Genomic DNA, 21,133 nt, shown 5'->3' on the forward strand with positions numbered 1-21,133 from the left:
CATCCCAGAAAATAGTTCAAGAAAATTTATAGGAATGCAAAATTATCCTTACCTGGTAAGCCAACAAGGTAAAATTCACAACATCTGGCATCCAATCAAAAATAACTAAGCCTGGGGGCACCTGGGTGACTCAGTCGGTTAGGCGTCCGACTCCTGGTTTCCGCTCAGGTCATGATCTCACAGTTCATGGGATTGAGCCCTGAGTCAGGCTCCATGCTGATGGAATAGAGCCTGCTTGGGATTCTCTCTCTCCCTCTCTCTCTCTGCCCCTTCCCCACTCACACACACTGTCTATCTCTCAAAATAAATAAATAAAAACTTTTAGAAAATTACTAAAAAAGGAAGCAGATAAACAAAAACCATACTGAGGAGAATAATCATTCAATTGCATTTGGCCATAAGAAGGCATAGAATAAAGACATTAAAACTGTTATTATAAGGGCGGCTGGGTGGCTCAGTTAGTTAAGCTTCTGAGTCTTGATTTCGGCTCAGGTCATGACCTGATGGTTCACAGGTTTGAGCCCCTGTGTTGGGCTCTGTGCTGACAGCTCAGAGCCTGGAGTCTGCTTTGGATTCTGTGTCTCCCACTCTTTTTGCCCCTCCCCTCCTCATGCTCTGTCTCTCAAAAAATAAATAAACATTAAAAAAATTTTTTTAAATTATTATTATAACTGGATTTCTTATGTGCAAAAAATTAAGTAGATTCATAGACAATAGAAAAAAACAAATCAAACTTTGAAACTTTTAAAGATAAAAACTAAAATGTGTGAGATGAAAAGTACACTGGATGAGATTAATGGCAGATTAGATATTGCAGAACAAAGATTAGTGAATCTGAAGGTTATAGAAATGATCCAAATGAAACATCAAACAAGAAAACAAAGAGTGAAAAGAGCATCAGCAAGCTGTAGAATGAATTCAAGTGACTTCAGATGAGTAATTAGAGTCTTTGAAAAGGAGAAGCAGGGGGATAGAAAAAAAATTAGAAGCAGTAATAGCCAAACACTTTCAAAAGTTGATGGAAAGTATAAATTCACAAATCAAAAAAGGCTCAATGAACTCCAAGCACAAAACATGAAGAAAACTATACCAATGCACATCATAACCAAACTGGGAAGAAAACAACCCTGACCTAGTCATGAAAAGAAAACCTTAGAAGCAGCCTCAGAAAAATGGCATGCTAGGATTGGAGAAGCAAAGAGAGGGGTGATGTTAGATTTCTTTTCTGAAATAATGTAAGTAAGAAGAGAGCAGGAAAATATTAAAGTACTCAAAGTAAGAAAGTTGTCAAGGTAGAAATTCTATACCTGGTAAAAATATCTTTAAAAAACGAAGGCAAAATAAAAGCATTCTTAGATTGCAGAGCTTACAAAAAGTCATCACCAGCAAACAGGGAAGGTAAACTGGCAAAGAGAAAATTATACCAATTGGAAATGTGAATCTCCACAAAGGAATGAAGAACATTGTAAATGGTAATTAATTAAATGGGCAAATACATATGATTTTTTTGTTATTATTTTTTAATATTTATTTATTTTTGAATGAAGAACATTATAAATGGTATTTAATTAAATGGGAAAATACATATGATTTTTTGTTATTATTTTTTAACGTTTATTTATTTTTGAGAGAGAGAGAGAAAGTGTGAGTGGGGGGAAGAGCAGAGAGAGAAGGAGACACAGAATTCGAAAGCAGGCTCCAGGCTCTGAGCTGTTAGCACAGAGCCCGACGTGGGGTTTGAACTCACGAACTATGAGATCATGACCTGAGCCTAAGTCAGACGCTCAACCGACTAAGCCACCCAGGTGCCCTGCTTTTTTTTTTTTTTAATTTAAATTTATTTAAAATAAAACAGACTAACCAAAACTAGTAGCAATGTATAATGGGATTTATACCGTATTCCAAAGTAAAGTGCATGAAAATAGCATAGAATCTGAGAGGAATCCAAGTATACTAGCATAAGGTTTTTATACTGAGTGAGTAGTACAGTATCAGTTGAAAGTAAGCTATAATTTATAGATATATACTGTATATCCTAATGCAACCACTGAATTAAAACAAAGAGCTGTAGTTAAAAAGTCAACAAAGGAGATAAAAGTGGAATAAAAAAATTCATAAATCAAGTGAAGGCCCCAAAATCAGAAAAAGGGAGGAAAAAATGGAAGGGACAAATAGAACAAATAGCAGGAGTTAGACTCCAACTAACTGTATCAATAATCTCATTAAATGTAAATGGTCTTAGCATACCAATTAAAAGCTAATGATAGACTGGGATTTTAAAAAACAAAACAAGATTCAGTATATACTGCCTACAAGAAATACATTTTATGTGAAGACACATAAAGAAGGTAACAATAAAGGATGTAGAAACATATACCATGCTAGTGTTCATCAAAAGAAAGCTGGAGTGCTATAGTAATATCAGATAAAGCAGATTTCAAAACAAAGAATATTACCAAGGCTAATGAGGGTCATTTCCAAATATGAGGTTCGATTAATCAACAGGACGTAACAATCCTAAATTTTTATGCCCCTAAAAATTGGGCTTCAAATTACAAGATGCAAATACAGAAAGAACTATAAGGAGAAGTGAAATCCATATATTACAGTTTGAGCTTCCATATCCATTTCTCAATAGCTGATAGGTCAAGTAGGCAGGAAATCAGCAAGAATATTGAGGACTTGAACCAAATTAACAACAAATTTATCCCCAGTTACATTTATAGAACATTCCATACAACAAAAGCAAATACATACTTTTTCAAGCTCCTGCAGAACACTTACCAGGATACACCAAATTTTCTGCCGTGAAACAAGTCTTAATAACCTCAAAAGGATCCAAGTTAAACAAAATATATTCTCTGACATTGGAATGAAATTATAAATGAGTAAGAGAAAGACCTCTCAAAAATCTCAAAATATATGGAAACTAAACAAACCAATTCTAAATAATCCATGGGACAAACATAAAATCAAAATGGAAATTAGAAAATATTTTGATCTGACTACTGTTGAAAAGAATCACATAGCATAGCAAAATTTGTGGGATGCTGTTAAAGCAGTATTGAAGAGAAAACTGATAAACATTACACATCCATACTAGATGCAATGCATATATATATGCATTATAATATATATGAATGCACATATATGCATTATAATATATATATGAATGCACATATATATCCATTATAATATATATGAATGCACATATATGTGTATTATAATATATATGAATATATATATATATATATGCATTGTATACAAATGCACACACATATGCATTATAATATATATACAAATGTACATATATATGCATTATAATATATATATGAATGCATATGTATTTGCATCATACACACACACACACACACACACACACACATAAAGGACTTGTATCCAGAATATGCAACAATGAAAATGCAAATAATCCAATAAAAAAATAGGAAAATGTTTTAACAGGCACTTCAGAAAAGAAGATATATGGATGGCAAACAAATAAGCACATGAAAAAGTTGTTCAATATCCTTAGTGTTCAAGGAAATGCTACTTAAAACCACAATGAGATACCACCAGACACCTACTAGAATGGTTACAATGAAAATGACTGACTTTACCAAGTGTCAGTAAGAATGTCGGTGAACTGGATTTCTCCTAATAGTGCTGGTGACAATATAAAATGATACAAACAAATTTGGAAACAGCTCAGTAGGTTTTTAGAAAGGTAAATACACATCCATCGTTTGACCCAGCCATTCCCCTAGTAGGTTTTACTCCAGAGAAAAAGAAACGTATGGTCACACAAAGACTTTTACATGAACGTTCACAGCAGCTTTATTTGCAATCACCAAAGACTAGAACCAACTCAAATTTCTACCATTAGGTAAATGGATAAATGAATTGTAGTGTATCCATTTAATGAAATGCCACCCAGCAAGAAAAAGGAATGAGCTATTGATACACACAACAGCATAGATGAATCTCAAAATAATTAAATTGAGTTAAAGAAGCCAAACAAAAGATAGTACATAGTGTATGATTCCATTTCTATAAAACTCTAGAAAATGGAAATTAATCTGTAGTGAAAAGAAAGCAGATCAGTGGTTGCTTGGGGATTGGGGGTAGGGAAGGTGAGAAGAAGGAATAACTAAAGGGCATGAAATTTGGTAAATGTTGGATATGATTTAATGGGCATAGACATATGTCAAAACTTACGAAATTAGACAATTCAAATAAATATGTGCAGTTTATCATATGTCAATTACATCTCAATAAAACTGTGTTAAAAAGTTAAAATGTGGGGCACCTGGGTGGCTCAGTTGGTTAAGCATCTGACTTTGGCCGTGTCATGATCTCCCGGTTTGTGGGTTTGGCCCTGCGGTGGGCTCTGTGCTAACAGCTCAGAGCCTGGAGCCTGCTTCAGATTCTGTGTCTCCCTGTCTCTCTGCCCCTCCCCTTCTCACGCTCTCTCTCTCTCTCTCTCAAAAATAAAATAAACATTAAAAAATTTAAAAAAACAAAAAGTTAAAATGTGAAGGATATAACAAGCCTTAGTGGCGATTGGCTTACACTTGCCACACCCTTAGAATTCCGTCGCCAGGGAGAAAAAAAAAACAAAGTCTTGGGCAGAGGCTGCGGTGTTGGAACAAGGATCACCGCATGAAGATGAGAACTATAGTCTGAGGAATCTGGGGACTGATGAAAGAAAAAGATACAACCACAGTGTGGCAGTAGCACACAAGCTTTATGTGGGTGCCGCTGGGCAAGTGGGTGTGTGGGTGAGGTCCCACGCAGCAGGAGACCACCCAGAGACCACCATCATCATGTGGTGGTGGTGAGGCACCATCCTTAAGGCCAGGGCGGGGAGATGGGGTGGGGGTGGGGGACCAAGAAAACTCCCAGGGGAGAGGGAATTAAGAGGGGGGCTTATGTGTCTAAAAGATGGCGCTCAGCAGAATAAAGGGGAGTCTTTGAGTCAGAGAGCTCCAAAGGGCAGCAGCAGCTTGTGGGTTGTTGTTGTTGCTGCTGTTGTTTTATAGCTAGAGGGCTTATTTTACCCTGTGGCTTGCAGATGTTGGGTGTAGTTTTATGGGTATGCAAAGCATACATGCTCCAAAAGGCAAAAAATATGCTTACCAAGGTGACATTTAAGACAACCAGATGGGTATAAATTTGAATTTGACCCTGGTGACCTTTTAAGCCTATGAATCCCACTTGCTATAAAGAAGTAAACATAGGGCCTATATACAGTGACTATGTTTGGTTCATTTACATAATAAGAATCCTCATGAGAGTGCACAAGAAAAAAAAATCCACACGCCACCTCTGAACTTAGAATCCAGCCAACTCACATCTCCTCATTTGGGGGCTGTATGAATACTGGGTCACTACTTTCTTCTAGTTGCAGGAAATACACCATCCCCAAAGATAATTCTCCTTTCTATCCACTTTCAAGGAAATGTACTCTCTTCTTTCATTCTTGGCCATACTTTCTTCAGGGGCCCTAACACTCAAATTAATCTCTGGGAGACTAGCACACTCTTCATTACTATTCACTGCTGTTACCTGGCCTGAAATACAAAAGATGTTAATAACCCACGAGGTTTATTTACAAAAACTTGCCTTTTTTGGTAATGGAAAAGAGAAAAGTGATTATATTGGTTTTGTCTCATAGAGAAGGACCAAAAAAAAAAAAAAGTAAACAAATAAGTGTCTTAATAAATTATCCTGCCATGTCTGTAATATATAAAGAAAATTACTTCCTATTTGTTTAAAAGAAAAAAAGCAGCCACCCAACAGAAAATAAGTAGAGTGTTTGTAAATGGCCAGATGTCATCTGAAAAGAATCCCAACTTGAGTAGACATGAACAGATTTATATTTTTAGCAGAAAATTGTGTTTGCACACTAGAGAACGGCTAGCAGGCACAAGGGGGTGCCAGAAGAAATCAGATAGGCAATTATTGGGAATATCTTAAACAAAAACTGGGCAGAACAGGGGCACCTGCGTGGCTCAGTCGGTTAAGCACCCAACTCTCGATATTGGCTCAGGTCATGATCTCATAGTCGTGAGATCAAGCCCTGTTGTCAGCACAGAGCCTGCTTGGGATTTTCTCTCTCTCCCTCTCTCTCTACCCCTGCTCTGCATGCACACATGCTCTCTCTCTCAAAATAAGTAAACAAAATCTAAAAAATATTGGGAAGAACAAAATGGAGGTAAATGATAGATTTAAGTTATTTAGGACATAAAAATCACAGGACTTGCTGTTAGGATGGAAGGAGATCAGGAAAATGTGTCAACAATAAATTCCTTGGGTTTTTCCTTAGCAGTTTTATTGAAGTATAGTTCACATAACATAAAAGTCACTCCTTTAAAATGCACGATTCTGTGATTTTTAGTAAACTTAGAGGTGTGCCATTGTCTCATAATCCACTTTCAGGACATTCCCATCACCCTCAAAAGATCCCTCGTGTGCACCTCCATCACTCCCCATTCTCCCGCCAGTCCTAGACAACTATTCATCTATTTTGTGTCTTTACTTGTGATGGTTTGGCTTCATGATTTTTTTGACTTTGTGATGATGTGAAAGCAATACATATTCAGTAGAAACTACTTTGAATTTTGAATTTGGACCTTTTCCTGGGCTGCCTAGCGATATGCGATACACTCTTGTGATGCTAGGCATTCTGTACCCACCCAAGCATTCTGTTTTCACTTTCAGTACTCAATAAATTCATGAGATATTTCAGTATTCAATAAATTTCATGAGATATTCAACATTTTCTTATAAAATAGGCTTTGTGTTAGATGACTTTCCCAACTGCAAGCTCATGTAAGTGCTCTGCAATTGTCCTGCTTCAGTTAAATTGCCTTCGTCTGATGTAGTCAAATCTCTGCAGGCTCCTCTTACAGGGGCACTTATAACTGTACTCAGGAGCAACCCAGATAATCCACATCTCAAGATCCTTAACTTAATCACATCTGCAAAGTCTCTTTTGCTATATAAAGTAACACTCACCAGTTCTAGGGATTAGGACCTGGACATCTTTGGGAACCATTATTCAGCAACCACAATCTTGTAGGTAAAAAACATATAAATTATTTATTCTAATACTCCTCTGTCTATAACAATCTTTCCACCTACTTGTACTTATGTGTTACTTCCCGTTCCTAGTACCTTTTTCTTCCTCCTATTCAAATCTTAGCTATTTGAATGGATCATCCATCAAGTTCAAAATTTTAGTTCTTTTACAGGTCCCTGCACTAATCACCCTAGACAAAAGAGATATGTCTCCCTCTTAAGATATTATTCTACTGTCCTGTATTCAATACCTTGTGCAGTAAGGGTACATTTATTTATGCTTTTTCCCCCACAACAGCTGGTATGGACAGCCTTACATATGGAAATTTCTCAACTGCTTGCCTATAAATATCTTCTCATTAACTGCTCTAATTACTCTGCCCCCGTAATGGACCACGTCACTGTAATCTCATTACATTTCTCTCACCTAGGTCCAAATGCCTATTCAACCAGTCTGGGCCTACATAGACATGCCTTTCAACTTTTATAGCTTATGGACAGGTGACTGCCTGACATGAGAAATAAAACTACAAAAAAAAATTATGGACAGATTTTTGAAGTGTGATAAAAACAAATTTACATCAATATAATTTGCCACACACTGAGCGATGTTCACAACCATGACCATATTGTCTGGCAGTTAGGCACAAAAATATGTAGTTTATTAAAATGATTACAATGAGTTTTATAAATATAGCTGAGAAATTCCAGTGTTTTCTAAAGGAAGACAAAGGGGAATTTAGTAGACTGGGAGGTTGCTAGAAGACTAGCTGAGGCACCCACTAAAAAGGCTCAATGTGTACCCAGGGTGAGTTCATCAATTCACACAGTTCTTGTCCTTTTCCACCTGGGCAACTCAGAGCCATGTGCTCCATGAGCCCCAGATTCACAGGAGCTGGAACCATGACAGATTGAATAGTGGTCTAAGTCTTATGGGTGACTTGATTCCAGAACCCTTGTCACTCTACACCTGACAGGTGAGTATGAATGCAGGACACACAGAGAACACATAAAGTCAAGTGGGGCAAAGCCTAAAAGGAAACTAGAAAGCAAGAGGCCACGACAAGGTGCGAAAAGGAGATGTATGTTGCAGGTACAGTCTGGGCAAGAGAAGAGAATACGGATGTAGGATGAGGAAGGGATGGTTGGGGGGGGGGTGGGGTGAGTGTCAGAAGGGGAAAAGTAAAGGTAGGTCACTCTTTGTGTGGGCATCTCCCAAGAGAACAGCCTCCCAACCTTGCTCTCATGCTCCTACCCCTGCTGATTCCTCCTCTGACAGGCCCTGCTTCCTGAGGCCATGAGAGCTCTCAGAAGGCGTGCTTAATGGGATGGGGTCTGAAAGCTCAGCCCATGTTCCTGTAAAGAACATGGAGTTCTCAGGACAGCCTGAGCTGGGGAGAGCAAGGAAAGTGAACCAAGCAGCATAGCCTGGAGCTTTCATGCCTGGGGCTCTGCCCTGTTCTTTGACCATCTGTAGGACAAGCCCCAGGGCCCACTCAGGCACCTGGGGAGATCCCCAACTCAAAGTCCTAAGGGCCAGAATTAACTGAATTGAGTCTCTTACCTAAAGGATGTATAAGAGGAAGGAGGATTGTCATCAGTGAACTAAAGAAACCAAATGTGCAGAGAGTCTGAAAACTAGAATAGGGCTTAGTTCTATCTGTTCTCCAGAGAGATGGCAAATGTACTAATTTGTTTTCCCAGGAGGAGTGCCCGAGAATTGTCCCTTTTCCTGTACCTATGCCACCACTATGTCATTATTTTAAGTTATTTCTGTTGATTGGGCAGGTAAACAATGATATCACACTGCTTTTATCTATATTACCTTTAGAAGAAAGGGGAAAAAAGATCTCCAAATGTTTAATGACTATTTATTTCTTTTGTTAATTTTCTGTGTCCCTGGTTTATTTTTCTTCAGGTATGTTCATCTTTAACTTATTAAATAGACAGAACTCTTCACATATTCAAGACAGAAACCCTCTCTCAGCAATAGTAAATGCTTTTCTTCAGTTGTGTGTTTAACACCGTGCCCTGATCTAATCATAATGAAAATAATAATGGCAGATACCATTTAATTATTGGAGCACCTGGGTGGCTCAGTCAGTTAAGTTTCCAACTTCGGCTCAGGTCATGATCTCTTGGTTCATGAGTTTGAGCCCCACGCCAAGCTCTGTGATGACAGCTCAGATCCTGGAGCCAGATTCCGATTCTGTGTCTCACTCTCTCTACCCCATCCCTGCTTGTGCTCTCTCTCTCTCTCTCTCTCTCAAAAATAAATAAATAAACATTAAAAACCTGATTTATGATCAGGAGACTATAGATGCTGGAGAGAATGTGGAGAAACGGGAACCCTCTTGCACTGTTGGTGGGAATGCAAATTGGTGCAGCCACTCTGGAAAACAGTGTGGAGGTTCCTCAGAAAATTAAAAATAGACCTACCCTATGACCCAGCAATAGCACTGCTAGGAATTTACCCAAGGGATACAGGAGTACTGATGCATAGGGGCACTTGTACACCAATGTTTATAGCAGCACTCTCAACAATAGCCAAATTATGGAAAGAGCCTAAATGTCCATCAACTGATGAATGGATAAAGAAATTGTGGTTTATATACACAATGGAGTACTACATGGCAATGAGAAAGAACGAAATATGGCCCTTTGTAGCAACGTGGATGGAACTGGAGAGTGTGATGCTAAGTGAAATAAGCCATACGGAGAAAGACAGATACCATATGTTTTCACTCTTATGTGGATCCTGAGAAACTTAACAGAAACCCATGGGGGAGGGGAAGAAAAAAAAAAAAAGAGGTTAGAGTGGGAGAGAGCCAAAGCATAAGAGACTCTTAAAAATTGAGAACAAACTGAGGGTTGATGGGTGGTGGGAGGGAGGGGAGGGTGGGGGATGGGTACTGAGGAGGGCACCTTTTGGGATGAGCACTGGGTGTTGTATGGAAACCAATTTGACAATAAATTTCATATATTGAAAAAAATAAATAAAAACTAAAAAAAAAAAAAAACCTGATTTATGGAATCAGACCATCCTTGTTTGTTCCTGGGGGACCACTTATTATGTATGTGACTTTGTATGTTTCCTGAAGTCTTTATGCTTCAGTTTCTTCATCATTGAAGCAGGGATAATAATAATCTACCTCATGGAGGTTGCTCTGAGAATAAAGAAACCATATGTACATTTTAGACAAGTGCCTGGCACATTATAAGATCTCAGTTGGTAATTAAATATTGCTATTACCTATTAACCATCCCTGTGGTAATTATCATATGTGATCTTGAAAAGTTTAACATATTAATAAACATGAAGGTCTGCCAGTTCTCTAGTTGCCGGAGTAAAAAGGATGCATTCCATGTGTGTGATGCCTCTTCTAACATCTCAGCCACTCTCGTGTTTTTGGAAACATGAGTCCCTCTTGCAGTGTGTTCACTTCCAGGGAGTTTGAAGACAACAATGCCACCTTGCTAGTTTGGGACACTGCGAACGAAGTTCAGAGTCAGTCGGAGTTAAACTGACTTGTTTTGCCCCAGTGCTGTCTGCAAAATCTCTGAACACAAACACAGCAACCTTTTTTCCCCTCACTGGGACTAGAATTAGAATGTTCTATAACTAGAAGGAAAGATTTTAGGCCATCTAATCTAGTGGTGTTCAAACTTCAAACCACATCAGCAAACCTAACGCTTGTAAAAGTCTCGTATGCTGTAGTCGTATCCCAGAACTATAGAACCCAAATCTCCTGGACCAGAGCCCAGGGATTCATATTTGACAACAGCTCCTACAGCTAGTAAATTTGTTAGGGTAAGGCTAGGCTAATGGAACAAAATATGGTGAATTTAAAAATATACATATTGGGGCACCTGGGTGGCTCAGTCAGTCAGTTAAGCATCTGACTCTTGATTTCAGCTCAGGTCATGATCTCACAGTTCGTGAGTTCGAGCCCTGCGTCAGGCTCTGCCCTAACAGTGGTGAGCCTGCTTGGGATTCTCTCTCTTTCCCTCTCTCTCTCTCTCTAAACTAAATAAATAAAAATGTAAAAAATGTATATACATATGTATTTCTCTCTCATATAATTAAGCAGTCCAGATTGGTGAGATATCTCTGCTTCACACAGTTATTCAGGTACATGCCTTCCTTCCCTTTTGGTGTTCAGCTCATTCCTAGAACATTCCTATAACACTATTATCATCTAAGGGATGAAAGGTGAGTCACACCCATGTCCATTTTGGGGATCTGGCAGTTGGGAAGAAAAAAAAAAAGCACAGAGGAGGCCAGTTCCATGTCACAAAACCTGGATGTAGAAGTGGCACACATCACTCCTGCTCAGAGATCCTGGGAAAAGAAGTGTGGCTGGGCAGCTCCATGCCTCACTGTACCTCTTTGGCTTGAGGCCGAACGGGTAGTTTGGGGCAGGCAACCAGAGAACACCACCACACTGATCCTGATGGCTATCCAAGTCAGAGAGCCCCGAGATCTAATCCAGCCTCCTCATCGTGTAGATAAGGACATTGATGTGAAGTGACTTGGGGGTGGGGGAGCATGATGAGGCAGTAAAACATATGAGGACTTATCTGTGATGTCACAAAGGCTCCCCTTACTTCAGCATCACCCTGGGCCTTGGGAGCCAGGACTTGTTTAGCTTCAGAATTGTTGATTAAAGGGAATTTAGTGCCCTTCATGTTGGGAAAGCAGAGGGAATGGCTAAAGGCAAGATGGGTATTACTTTTGTGCTACATACCCCCTTTAGTATCCCTTTCTCAAAAATCTCTATCATTACATTCCCAGCTTCCTTTCTCTATCCAACTCTCCCTTCTGTGGCCCTTGGGATTGGATCTGTCTCCTTTATTCCCTCATTTCATTCCCTCTAATGTCTCTCTGTAGCTGCAGAGAAATGACACAAATCTACCCTCGGTTATCTTTCTAGGAAGTCCAAGAGACACTTGTTTGGCCCTTTGTAGCCAGGCGGGCTTGTGCAGTTGAAGGGGCTGAGGTGACAGAATGAGACCATGAAGAGGAAGCCTATCAGGACCAGCCCACCAACGGAGTGAAGACAAGGAGGTGAGTTCTGGGGACTGTGAAGACAGCAGCCCTAAAGCAACAGAAGATGGACAGTGCTGGGGTCAGGCTAGGTGAGACGAGAATGGGGCATTAGTAGCCTTGGAAGCCAGGCTGAGAAATTTAGGTGTAAAGCTACAAGAAAAATGAAAGGAAAAAAAAAAAAAAGCTCTCTATGGTTTGGGAACAGAGAAGGGACATTACAAAGACTCAATGTTTTAAAATGTGAAATCCCTTGCCTATCATCATCATGAGGGACCTCAGGCTGCACATTATGTCAAAGGGGTGACAGCCTTTGAGGGTGGGAAATGCCAGTAGTTAGGAGTCTCAACTCTCGATGACATCTCCACATTTGACATCTTTCAGACTTCACAGTATGATGATTAGATACGCCCTGGGAGCTCCCAATTCCTTCAGAGAAGTGGAAAGATTTGCTCTTAAGACTCTTTAGAGGATGGTCCTGGCCTAGAAAGAGGTATCTACTACGGCTCTTTGCTCTTCTCTTCTGGTGAAGGAAGAAGTCTGTACTAAATTCTGAACAAGGCTGGATTTGCATTTTCTTTGCATATTACCAAAAAACTTTGCCAGAGCTTGAATAGTTATTGTCTCTGGGGCTGACATGCCCATCACCCAGAGCTTGACTCTACAGTAGGACTGTACTGTAGGGAAGAAGTGACTCAAATGGAACTAAGTTGGAACCAAGAAGAGACCCGATGGACCGCTCTGCTCTGGACAACCTGTTCCATGTGTGATGAGTGGCTGGTAGCACCAGCCTTGCCACATAGAACTATCCCCAGAATGGACCCCAGGGAGCATACCTCTCCTCCAGGGCTCCAGGTTCTCCTCCTACAGAGAAGAAAACTCTGGGTCCCAGGCATTTCCCTCTATCACCTTCTCCTCTGGCTGCCAAGAGAAAATTGAGTGCTAACTACACACCTATTTGGCCAAGCTCATAGTGACTATTTAAGCAGGCACCATACTGACAAGGAAAACCCAGCTGAAAGATATAAAACTATCTGCCCTAATGCTGCATATTGGTTGATTGTCAGAGTCTTGCAGTTAATAAAATGAGAATCCTGCACATGATGTGAAAAGCATTAGGAAAATTGATATATTAAGAGTGCTGTACAGTAAGAAAAGTGTTACAGTGATGTAAAATTTGCTATACATGTATTTATTTAAAATCAGGACATTAAAAGAGTGGTCTCAGGATGGAGGGAACAGGAACACAAAAGCACCCACTAAGGAACAAGATAATTGCCCATACTTTGTGTAGAGTGTTGAACCCTAAAACTTACAAATAAACAATTGGTAGTGAAAAAAAAAAAACCAATACAACATCAGAAACAAGATCGAAGACTAACCCTGCCTAGTACTTGGCAGAGATGTCCTGTTTCCCATCTTTCTACCTGCTCTATTTCTCCATGGCTTGCATCCCTCTCCCACAGTCCCAGGGAATCAAGACCATGCTGAGTAAAAATTGCAATAAGAGCTTTATCATTCCATCTGTAGCAACTTGTGACATAGATAGGGACAAGGATGGAGGAATGGAGCTTGCATAGGGCCGGAGCTGTTGACCGAGGACAACAGCTAAGCCAAAAAGCATCTTTTTCTTCTGGCATCTTTTGGAGGACAGGCAGCACCTGGTTGCATGGGTGGGTGCTCACATTTGTGAGCATGGATGCACACACTTATTTGAAAAACGGAGATAATAATATCCCCTATGCTCATTCATTATTTCTCTGAATAGTCTCAGAGGCAGTACAATTAACTTTCAAATATCAGTATTTGTTTTGGGCCTTTTCTCTTAATTTTGTCAGGTTGGATAGACTCTGCTTCTTGGCTTAATAGCTGAGCTAGGATAGAATTTGGTCTGGTTCCAAGAAAGTGTGTGTGTGTGTGTGTGTGTGTGTGTGTGTGTGTGTGTGTGAGAGAGAGAGAGAGAGAGACAGAGACAGAGACAGAGACAGAGAAGTGGGACAGAGAGAGAGGGAGAGAAAGAATCTGTACTCCAGGATCAGTTATAAATTTTAATTGAATTCACAATTTTGCATTTTTCATTCCTCCAGTTAGTATAGATAACCAAGAGTTTGCTATATTGCTGAAATGGTAGATACGGATAATAGAAGGAAATAAACAATAATGAGAATAAGGATGTCTTTCTTTAGAGAGACTCTGGTCTCAAAGCCCTGTGGGATTTACAACTTGGAGCCACTAACTAACCAGCTCATCAGAGAATGACCTGTCAGCATTGCCAATATTTTCTTTAATGAGGTATTGCTGTGGTATTGGCACCTGGCGAACTGTTTGTCCATAGTAAGCTGGCACATAGTGGTCTCCAGACGTGGGCTCCTAGAGCAGTTGATGCCAAGATTCTGTCCACACTTGCAGCTGGAGGCCTTGGGGACCCCGTGCATCACTTCCATGGAGCCATGGATGAAGTTATTGCTCAACCTGCAAGACCCATTAGCTTCGGAAACTTTTCTCCAGACCACCACGTCATTGCAATACTCTTTGTCATTACCTGGGCTGTCTCCTCTGGGGAAGCTATAATGTAATCTTCTGAATGTCAATAATGAGGAAGACAAACTATCCTTGGACGTACTGGCACTAGTATTTTTACGTAACAGAGTCAAGTTCATTAATACCTCACTAGTCCGTCTTTCTTGGTCCCTGTTTGCCACATCACAGTACATCTCTTCCCCCGAAAATTCTTCGTTAATTATCTCCATTATGCTTTCTGGAGCTCCTGCAAGAACCAAACCCAGGCCGAGGAGCAGCAGAAAGAAAGAATCCATCTCAGATCTGGGGTACTCTCTTCTGCAGTAAAAATAAAAAAGTAAAAGATGAAAATAAGGAGAATATTAATGAGATAGTTCTCTTTTCCTCAGGGCAGTTATTCCCAGGATTGACTCCTGCATGTAAGTTCAGGCTCCTTCTATGGAACGATGATGGCATGAAAAGATACTCAGCTGTGGAATCTGAAGACCTAGCTCCAAATCCCCGCTTACCTGCTCATACACAATTTACTCGAACTCCTTTAAGCTCAGTTTCCTCCATGCAGAAAAAACAAAGGGGGGGGGGGGAGGAAATGTGAGAATTGTACAAGATAGTATGTTTAAAGTGCCCCAAACGAAGTAGTTATTTCTCTCTCTTTTCTCTTTGTCTATAATCTCTTTGGGAGGGACTGTCATCTACATAGTGGTCACAGTAATCTCACCCAACACATTCCTTACTACTTCTGAGTTTCCTACGGCCTCAAAACATGTTATTTCCCCCATCTCTCATTTCTTTCCCCACCACTCGCAGTCATAGAATTTCTCTTTACCAGTTCCTCTGGCAAGTTGGTCCTGCAGAGAAAGAATCCAGCTGGTTACAGGGCTGAGAAGGGAAACTATTTGTTTCCTGGGAGTTTCTGTTATTGGTCTAGCTGAATGAGGAAGGAGGGGCAAGAAAGGGGTAGGTAGAATTTAATGGGGTAGAAGGAGGAGACAACGGGAACCAAGGATGCTCAGAGAATTTAATAAAGTGGGCATTTGGCAATGCGCAGTGGTGGTATCATTGTTTCTTCTTTGAAGAAATCATCCCTGTTTATATTTTAACCCACAGTGATTTGTTTTCAGCCTTTTTGAAACCCCACAGCATAGATTACATTGCACTTCATTTTATATGTTCTTTTTTTACTTTTCAAGTTAGATGATGTATGTAATTCTTTTCTCCCTCTTTTTAGGGTTGAAAATTCCTTGAACCTGGAACTTTGTTTCTGCTCCTTTTTATTTGGTACAGAATCAAACACTGAACTGTATGTGTGCTAGTTTCTCAACACTTGTTAACAACATAACATGTAGAAAATCCTCTACTTGAGCTCAATACTGGAAAATTCATCATGAGAATCTCAGAAAAAATGCTTATTCAGGGTGATGATTCCTTCTCTTGCTCTAGAAAGAATTTTTTTCCCTCCCACCACTGAGAGATTCATCCCCTTATATCTCCTGCATTATCACTCTAACCTCCTGACCACTGCTCCTGGCCCCTCCGATTCCTTCAATACACTGCTTTTCTAAAAATACCCCTTGCAATGACACTATTTCAAAAACCTTGAAATATTCCTCATTGCCTACTCAAGGCAATCTAATCCTCTGAGGCCATGTAGTCAAGGCGTTCTTGATCTAATCTCAACCAGCTTCTCAAGGTTTATCTCCCATTATTTTGGTACATGAACCAAATCAGCACTATCCACCCTTCTCCAAATGCACCCTATTCTGTCTCTCCATTTTTGGTCCTTTCTTGAGTGCCTACTCTTTTCCGCCTCTTGAAATCCTTCAAAGCCCAATTCAGATCACATTCTTTCTTTAACACATTTTTCACAACTTATGTCTACCAACTCTATTGTTCACTTCCCTAATTTTCTTATCACTCATTTCCTTTTTTATTATTATTGAAGTATAATTGACATGCAGTGTTATATTAGTTTCAGGTATACAACATATTGATTCGATAATTCTATAAAATCATTACCTTCTTATACCACTCATTTGACATTAACACACATGGACTTGTGGTTTTTATTATATGTAATTTAAAAATGTTCTGTGTGTGAAGTTAGAGCAAAGACTCAGCACTAAGAATATATAAGCCACAGTAACTGGGTTGATTGATTATTGATAAATGATTAGGAATTAAGTGGATGTTTTTGTGTGTGTGGCTTAAACATAGACTTGCTGCAGATTGAAGGTAGAAGGGAAGAAGGATTTAGATTTTTTTTCTAAATATCCTCTACTGTCAACATCAATAATGAGGTGATAACAGGAAAACAGAAAGATACTGGGGAGAAAAATAAAAAGGAAGAGCAAGGCAGAGATTCTTGACTGAAATCATTTTTCTGAAACATCCATTTCAAGTGGATAGAATTCACAGCTACTTGGGTTTGATTGGGGCTGCTAGGTGCCCATTAAAAAAAAAAAAAAAAAACCTCCCAAACTACAAATGTCTAAAACATCACAATTCATTTGAATTGGGTTTTGATCCTTATTGAATGAAAATATTCTGAGAATAGATTCCCCTGGACAGTCTCAGTTATAGCACCTTAATGAGAATGCATTTATCTGCAAAATTCTGTTTCTACTTAGAAGGAGGGGGCTTATGGGAGGAAGGGAAGGAAAAATAGTGAGAAGGAAAAAAAAAAAGGACAATATATCCTGGGGAGAGGGGCAGGAAAAGGAATCAGAATTCAGAATATAAAAACAGGGTCTTTAAAGACACATTTCAGTGACTTTAAAATTTTGCCCAAGAAGTGATGCTGCTACTTAGACTCTAATAAGTCATCTGCCAGGGACCACCTGTTCCTACTCAGCATCCGAGGGCTCTGCTTCCTGGGTGACATCCAAACTTCCACGAAGACGACGGTGACAGTGGGATTCCCATGGAGAAATGGGTAATGAGTAAGCCTTGTCTACTTCCCAGGCTGCAAAGTGTCCTTCATCCACAAGTGTAGATGTCCTCCCTCCCTCAATCAAATCAATCAGTTAGAACTTGACGCTTGCAAAAGACAGAGTTAACAACTAGCCACAGGTGTACCTCCTTTTTGGATCTGACCCTGAACTAAGTTCGAATAAATAATGCAATAGTTAAAATCTCTCAACTGAAAAGATGAGAACAGAAAGGGCCCTCTAAAGCTTGTGCATAGCCTGTGCCAGCTCTAGTTCACTGTGTTTCTGGCTCTCACAGGATCAAAATGTCATAACTCAGAATTAGTGACCCTGTAACCTGGCACTCAGCTGCCAATTATCCCTTATTTCTCACTACTCCTCAGTACTTCGTCCAACCCTTTCGTCCAACAAGGAGAAACACAATTGTGGAGTAATAGGCCTGGAAACCTCAAAGACTAGCTGGTCCAAGCCCCTCACTTCCCAGGTGAGGGGGCTAATGCTCAGAGAAGAACAGGACTTAATCAAATCCCCAGAATGAGGAACCTCTCCTCTGCATTCTTTGGGCTCACCCTCTAACTCAAAAGACACCCTGCCCATAGCTGGATGTGGGGGAGTTAAACAATCAGTTCCACTGTAAGATCTATAAGGGGAAAAGAGTCAGGAGTTAGGATGCAAATTCTCTATTTCCTCTGCGGATGCAAGCGTCCAGGTACTAAGCTCTGAGAGTCTCAATCTCTTCCTGGGAAATCTGGATTCATTTCTCACCACAGTCTTTAAGGGAAATGGTTTCTGACCCATCAGGCAATCCTTCCACTCTCCCTTTCCCCTTCTTTCAAGGCACAGAGGCAGCTGCTAAATGTAAACAGACGCAGCTTGAATTATATATGCCCTCTTCAGAGGAGACCCTCATCAATGACTCCAAATGCCTCCACACCTAGGATCAAGTCTGGGAGCATTGTGAGACAAATGGAGACACTCACTCCAGGTATGAAATTTAAGGGGGTACCCAAAAGCCCAGTAATCAAGATAAATACTATTTTAATGCAACACTTAAAAAATATTAATTTAATGCAAAGTAATCTCTGATGAAAAATACCAAAATGTCAAATAATAGGATCTGACCCTGTACTGGCTAACTCACTAATTCATGCCACCTTAAGTCCAACCCTGTCAGATTGGGTCTTGATTTAAAACTCAGATATTTTATTCATCAGAAAATTTTTGCATTAATTTTGATTTTTTTAAATGTTATTTATCCAGGTTACTGGGATTTTGGGCGCCTTTAAACTGTGTACATGAAGTGAGCACCTTGCTCACTTTACCTGAATCCCAGCTCTGCCTCGGATTCACTCTTGGCTCTCAACACGTGACCCAGAGAAAAGGGACAAGAAATTAAAACACATGAAGAGTTTATGATTCAATTCAGTTGAGTTTTTATTATTATTATTATTATTATTATTATTATTCCAGAATGAAATGATTCCAGCTTAGCCGTACCAGCAGGACAGATGAATTACTAATGGCTACCCAATTCACACAAAGCATTACCCCATGTCCACAGCTGAGGTGTGCTCCAGGGCGAACCAGTTACTGGTACCCCTGAGAGAGGAAACAATATACCAGTACCCCATACAGAAGTTTGCAAGAGAGGAGAGTACCAGTACCCCTCAGACCCAGGCGGTGGTCTCAACTTATTTAACATATCTCTGGAAAGTAACTGGCCCCACGTTATCACAAGTGATAACAATAAACCCCTCCACGGAGGAAATGTGGTACCTGCAGGCAGGGTATCTGGTGCCTCCAATGAGCTGACACACTGTCATTCTGAACTTTGTCAAACTCTGGAAACACAAAGTGGAAGAACGGTTCTGACAAGTCATTTTCTTGGGAGAGGTGCAAACACTGTTGATATTTCGAGGCCTCTCGTGGATGAAAACATGCTCCTTTTTGCAGGTATTGTCAGGTCCCCTGATGACTCTTTGTAAGACCATGTGGTTGCAGTACCTTACAAGAGAGTCACTCTGAGGGTAGTCCACATGCAGATGCTCTATGGTGGACCCCTCTCCTTCCTCATTCTGCTCGTTTTCCCAGAACAAAAGCATCAGGTAAATTATCACCATTAGTATCATCACGGGTGAGATTCCCTTCACATCTGCTGTAAGCCCTACAGAGTAAGAAGAGACAGGACATAGCAGAAGGTGATCAGATTTCTCCAGCCCCATCCCCTGACTTTGCTCCCCCACCCTTGGGATGTTTTACTTCCTTGTCTCTGCTAATTAAAATCTCAGGCTCCAGCTGGAGGAACAGTTCCCCAAGCAAGCCCTTTTGATCTATTTCAGCTCTCAGCATTTGGCATTGAACTGTTCTCTGGTCATTCCCATTGTGTCGTATTTGTTTTGCTTCTGCAAGCTCCTTGAGATCTTCTGTTTCTCCTGAATCCATCAGAGTACTTAACACAGAGCTGGACATGTAGAAGGATGCTCAAAAGTACCCATGGTTGATTGTTTTATTCCTACTGCTGAATGACTTCCTTTATCCTAATTGTCTCAACACTAATTCCATCCAGTTCCACGTTTTCAGCACTATTAATCTCTTCTTCCCAGTTCTTCCAATCTCTTCTACCAAGCTAACTCCTCTCACCTTGTGTTTTTTCTGTAGTTCTCACAGGTAACATGTCCTTGTGACCATAGATCTGAGAAAGTCCTTTGTGTCTAGCTGTTCCTTGGCAATAACTGATAGGGAGCCAGGAGAGTGTGGGGAGGGCCAAAGTGAAAAGAGCAGAAAGGGAGGAGCCTGTGAAGAGTGTGCTTGGGTGTCATTGGGAAGGACGAGAAGTTATCTTCAGAGGGAGAGTTACATAAGGCAGGTCCTGAATGTGTCCTCATTAAACAAACGTGGATTTTCCAAAGCATTTATTAAAGTCCTGCTGTGTGTCAGACACACTATCATCTATTTCCCAGATTTGCAGTCAGTCTTTCCTGCAAACCTAGGAAGTAGCTATTATCCCCATTTCATTCAAGAAGAAATGTTGCAGACAGATTACTGTGGAGATAGAAGAGGGCAAGAGGAACAAGAGTCTCACCCTCTTGACACTTAACACTTGAACATCGAGTCCTAGCAAGCCTCATTCCCACGTGGTGTGAAGGACAGAAACAACTCCCTGACATTAACATTAGCCTTGATCAAGCTCTGGGTTCCTGGGGAAGTATGGCAATGGTTCCCAAACCCATTGTTGAATGCTGGAATCACCTGGGCATTTTTAAATGCCACCTTGAGACATTTGGCTTTAACTGGTGTTGGCTGTGACCTGAGCCTGAGATATTTAAAGCTCCCCCAATGATTCTAATATGGAACAAAATTTGGGAACCACTGGCCTATGGTATTCTTGGGAAACTGACATAGGGAACCAGTGGACGAGGGTTTGGTAAAAGACCGTGGTATAAGACACTGAGAAAATAAGAGCTTTTTTGTTGCTATCATCTCCTGGTCATTTGATATAGAAATGGGAAAATAGACTTAATTTTACTACTTCTTGCCCCAAAGTGATTTCTTTTTTGGA

General features: G+C 40.3%; 3 protein-coding genes and 1 long non-coding RNA gene across 11 annotated transcripts in view; 1 reads left to right on the forward strand and 3 right to left on the reverse strand.

Moving 5' to 3' along the window:
- Positions 1-21,133, reverse strand: part of RNASE9 (ribonuclease A family member 9 (inactive)) — a 109,882-nt gene that overhangs the window by 59,407 nt on the left and 29,342 nt on the right. For 5 of the 8 annotated variants that reach the window (XR_009264265.1, XM_058738395.1, XM_058738396.1 and 2 more), the window contains exon 1: positions 11,467-11,627. The exons of 1 other annotated variant lie outside the window; for it this stretch is intronic. The gene's annotated coding sequence lies outside the window, so the exon portion shown is untranslated. Of the gene's footprint in view, positions 1-7,017; positions 7,075-11,466; positions 11,628-21,133 lie in introns of those variants that run through there. 2 more of the 8 variants (XM_058738394.1, XM_058738393.1) reach the window with 1 other exon arrangement.
- Positions 11,689-13,231, forward strand: LOC131516853 (uncharacterized). Its single transcript, XR_009264266.1, has 3 exons — positions 11,689-11,806; positions 12,015-12,148; positions 12,512-13,231. It is a non-coding gene; the product is annotated as an uncharacterized LOC131516853 (long non-coding RNA).
- Positions 14,034-15,991, reverse strand: RNASE11 (ribonuclease A family member 11 (inactive)). The gene is made up of 2 exons (XM_058738397.1): positions 15,474-15,991; positions 14,034-14,965 (listed from the first exon to the last, which is right to left on the reverse strand). The coding sequence occupies exon 2, from the start codon at positions 14,941-14,943 to the stop codon at positions 14,344-14,346; it is 600 nt and encodes a 199-aa protein (XP_058594380.1). The 5' UTR covers positions 14,944-14,965; positions 15,474-15,991; the 3' UTR covers positions 14,034-14,343.
- RNASE12 (ribonuclease A family member 12 (inactive)) lies at positions 18,932-19,771 on the reverse strand. The gene has a single exon (XM_058738398.1). It carries the CDS (start codon positions 19,701-19,703, stop codon positions 19,266-19,268), a length of 438 nt encoding a protein of 145 aa, XP_058594381.1. The 5' UTR covers positions 19,704-19,771; the 3' UTR covers positions 18,932-19,265.

Source organism: Neofelis nebulosa, chromosome 7, assembly GCF_028018385.1.
Source record: "Neofelis nebulosa isolate mNeoNeb1 chromosome 7, mNeoNeb1.pri, whole genome shotgun sequence".
Lineage (NCBI taxonomy): Eukaryota > Metazoa > Chordata > Mammalia > Carnivora > Felidae > Neofelis > Neofelis nebulosa.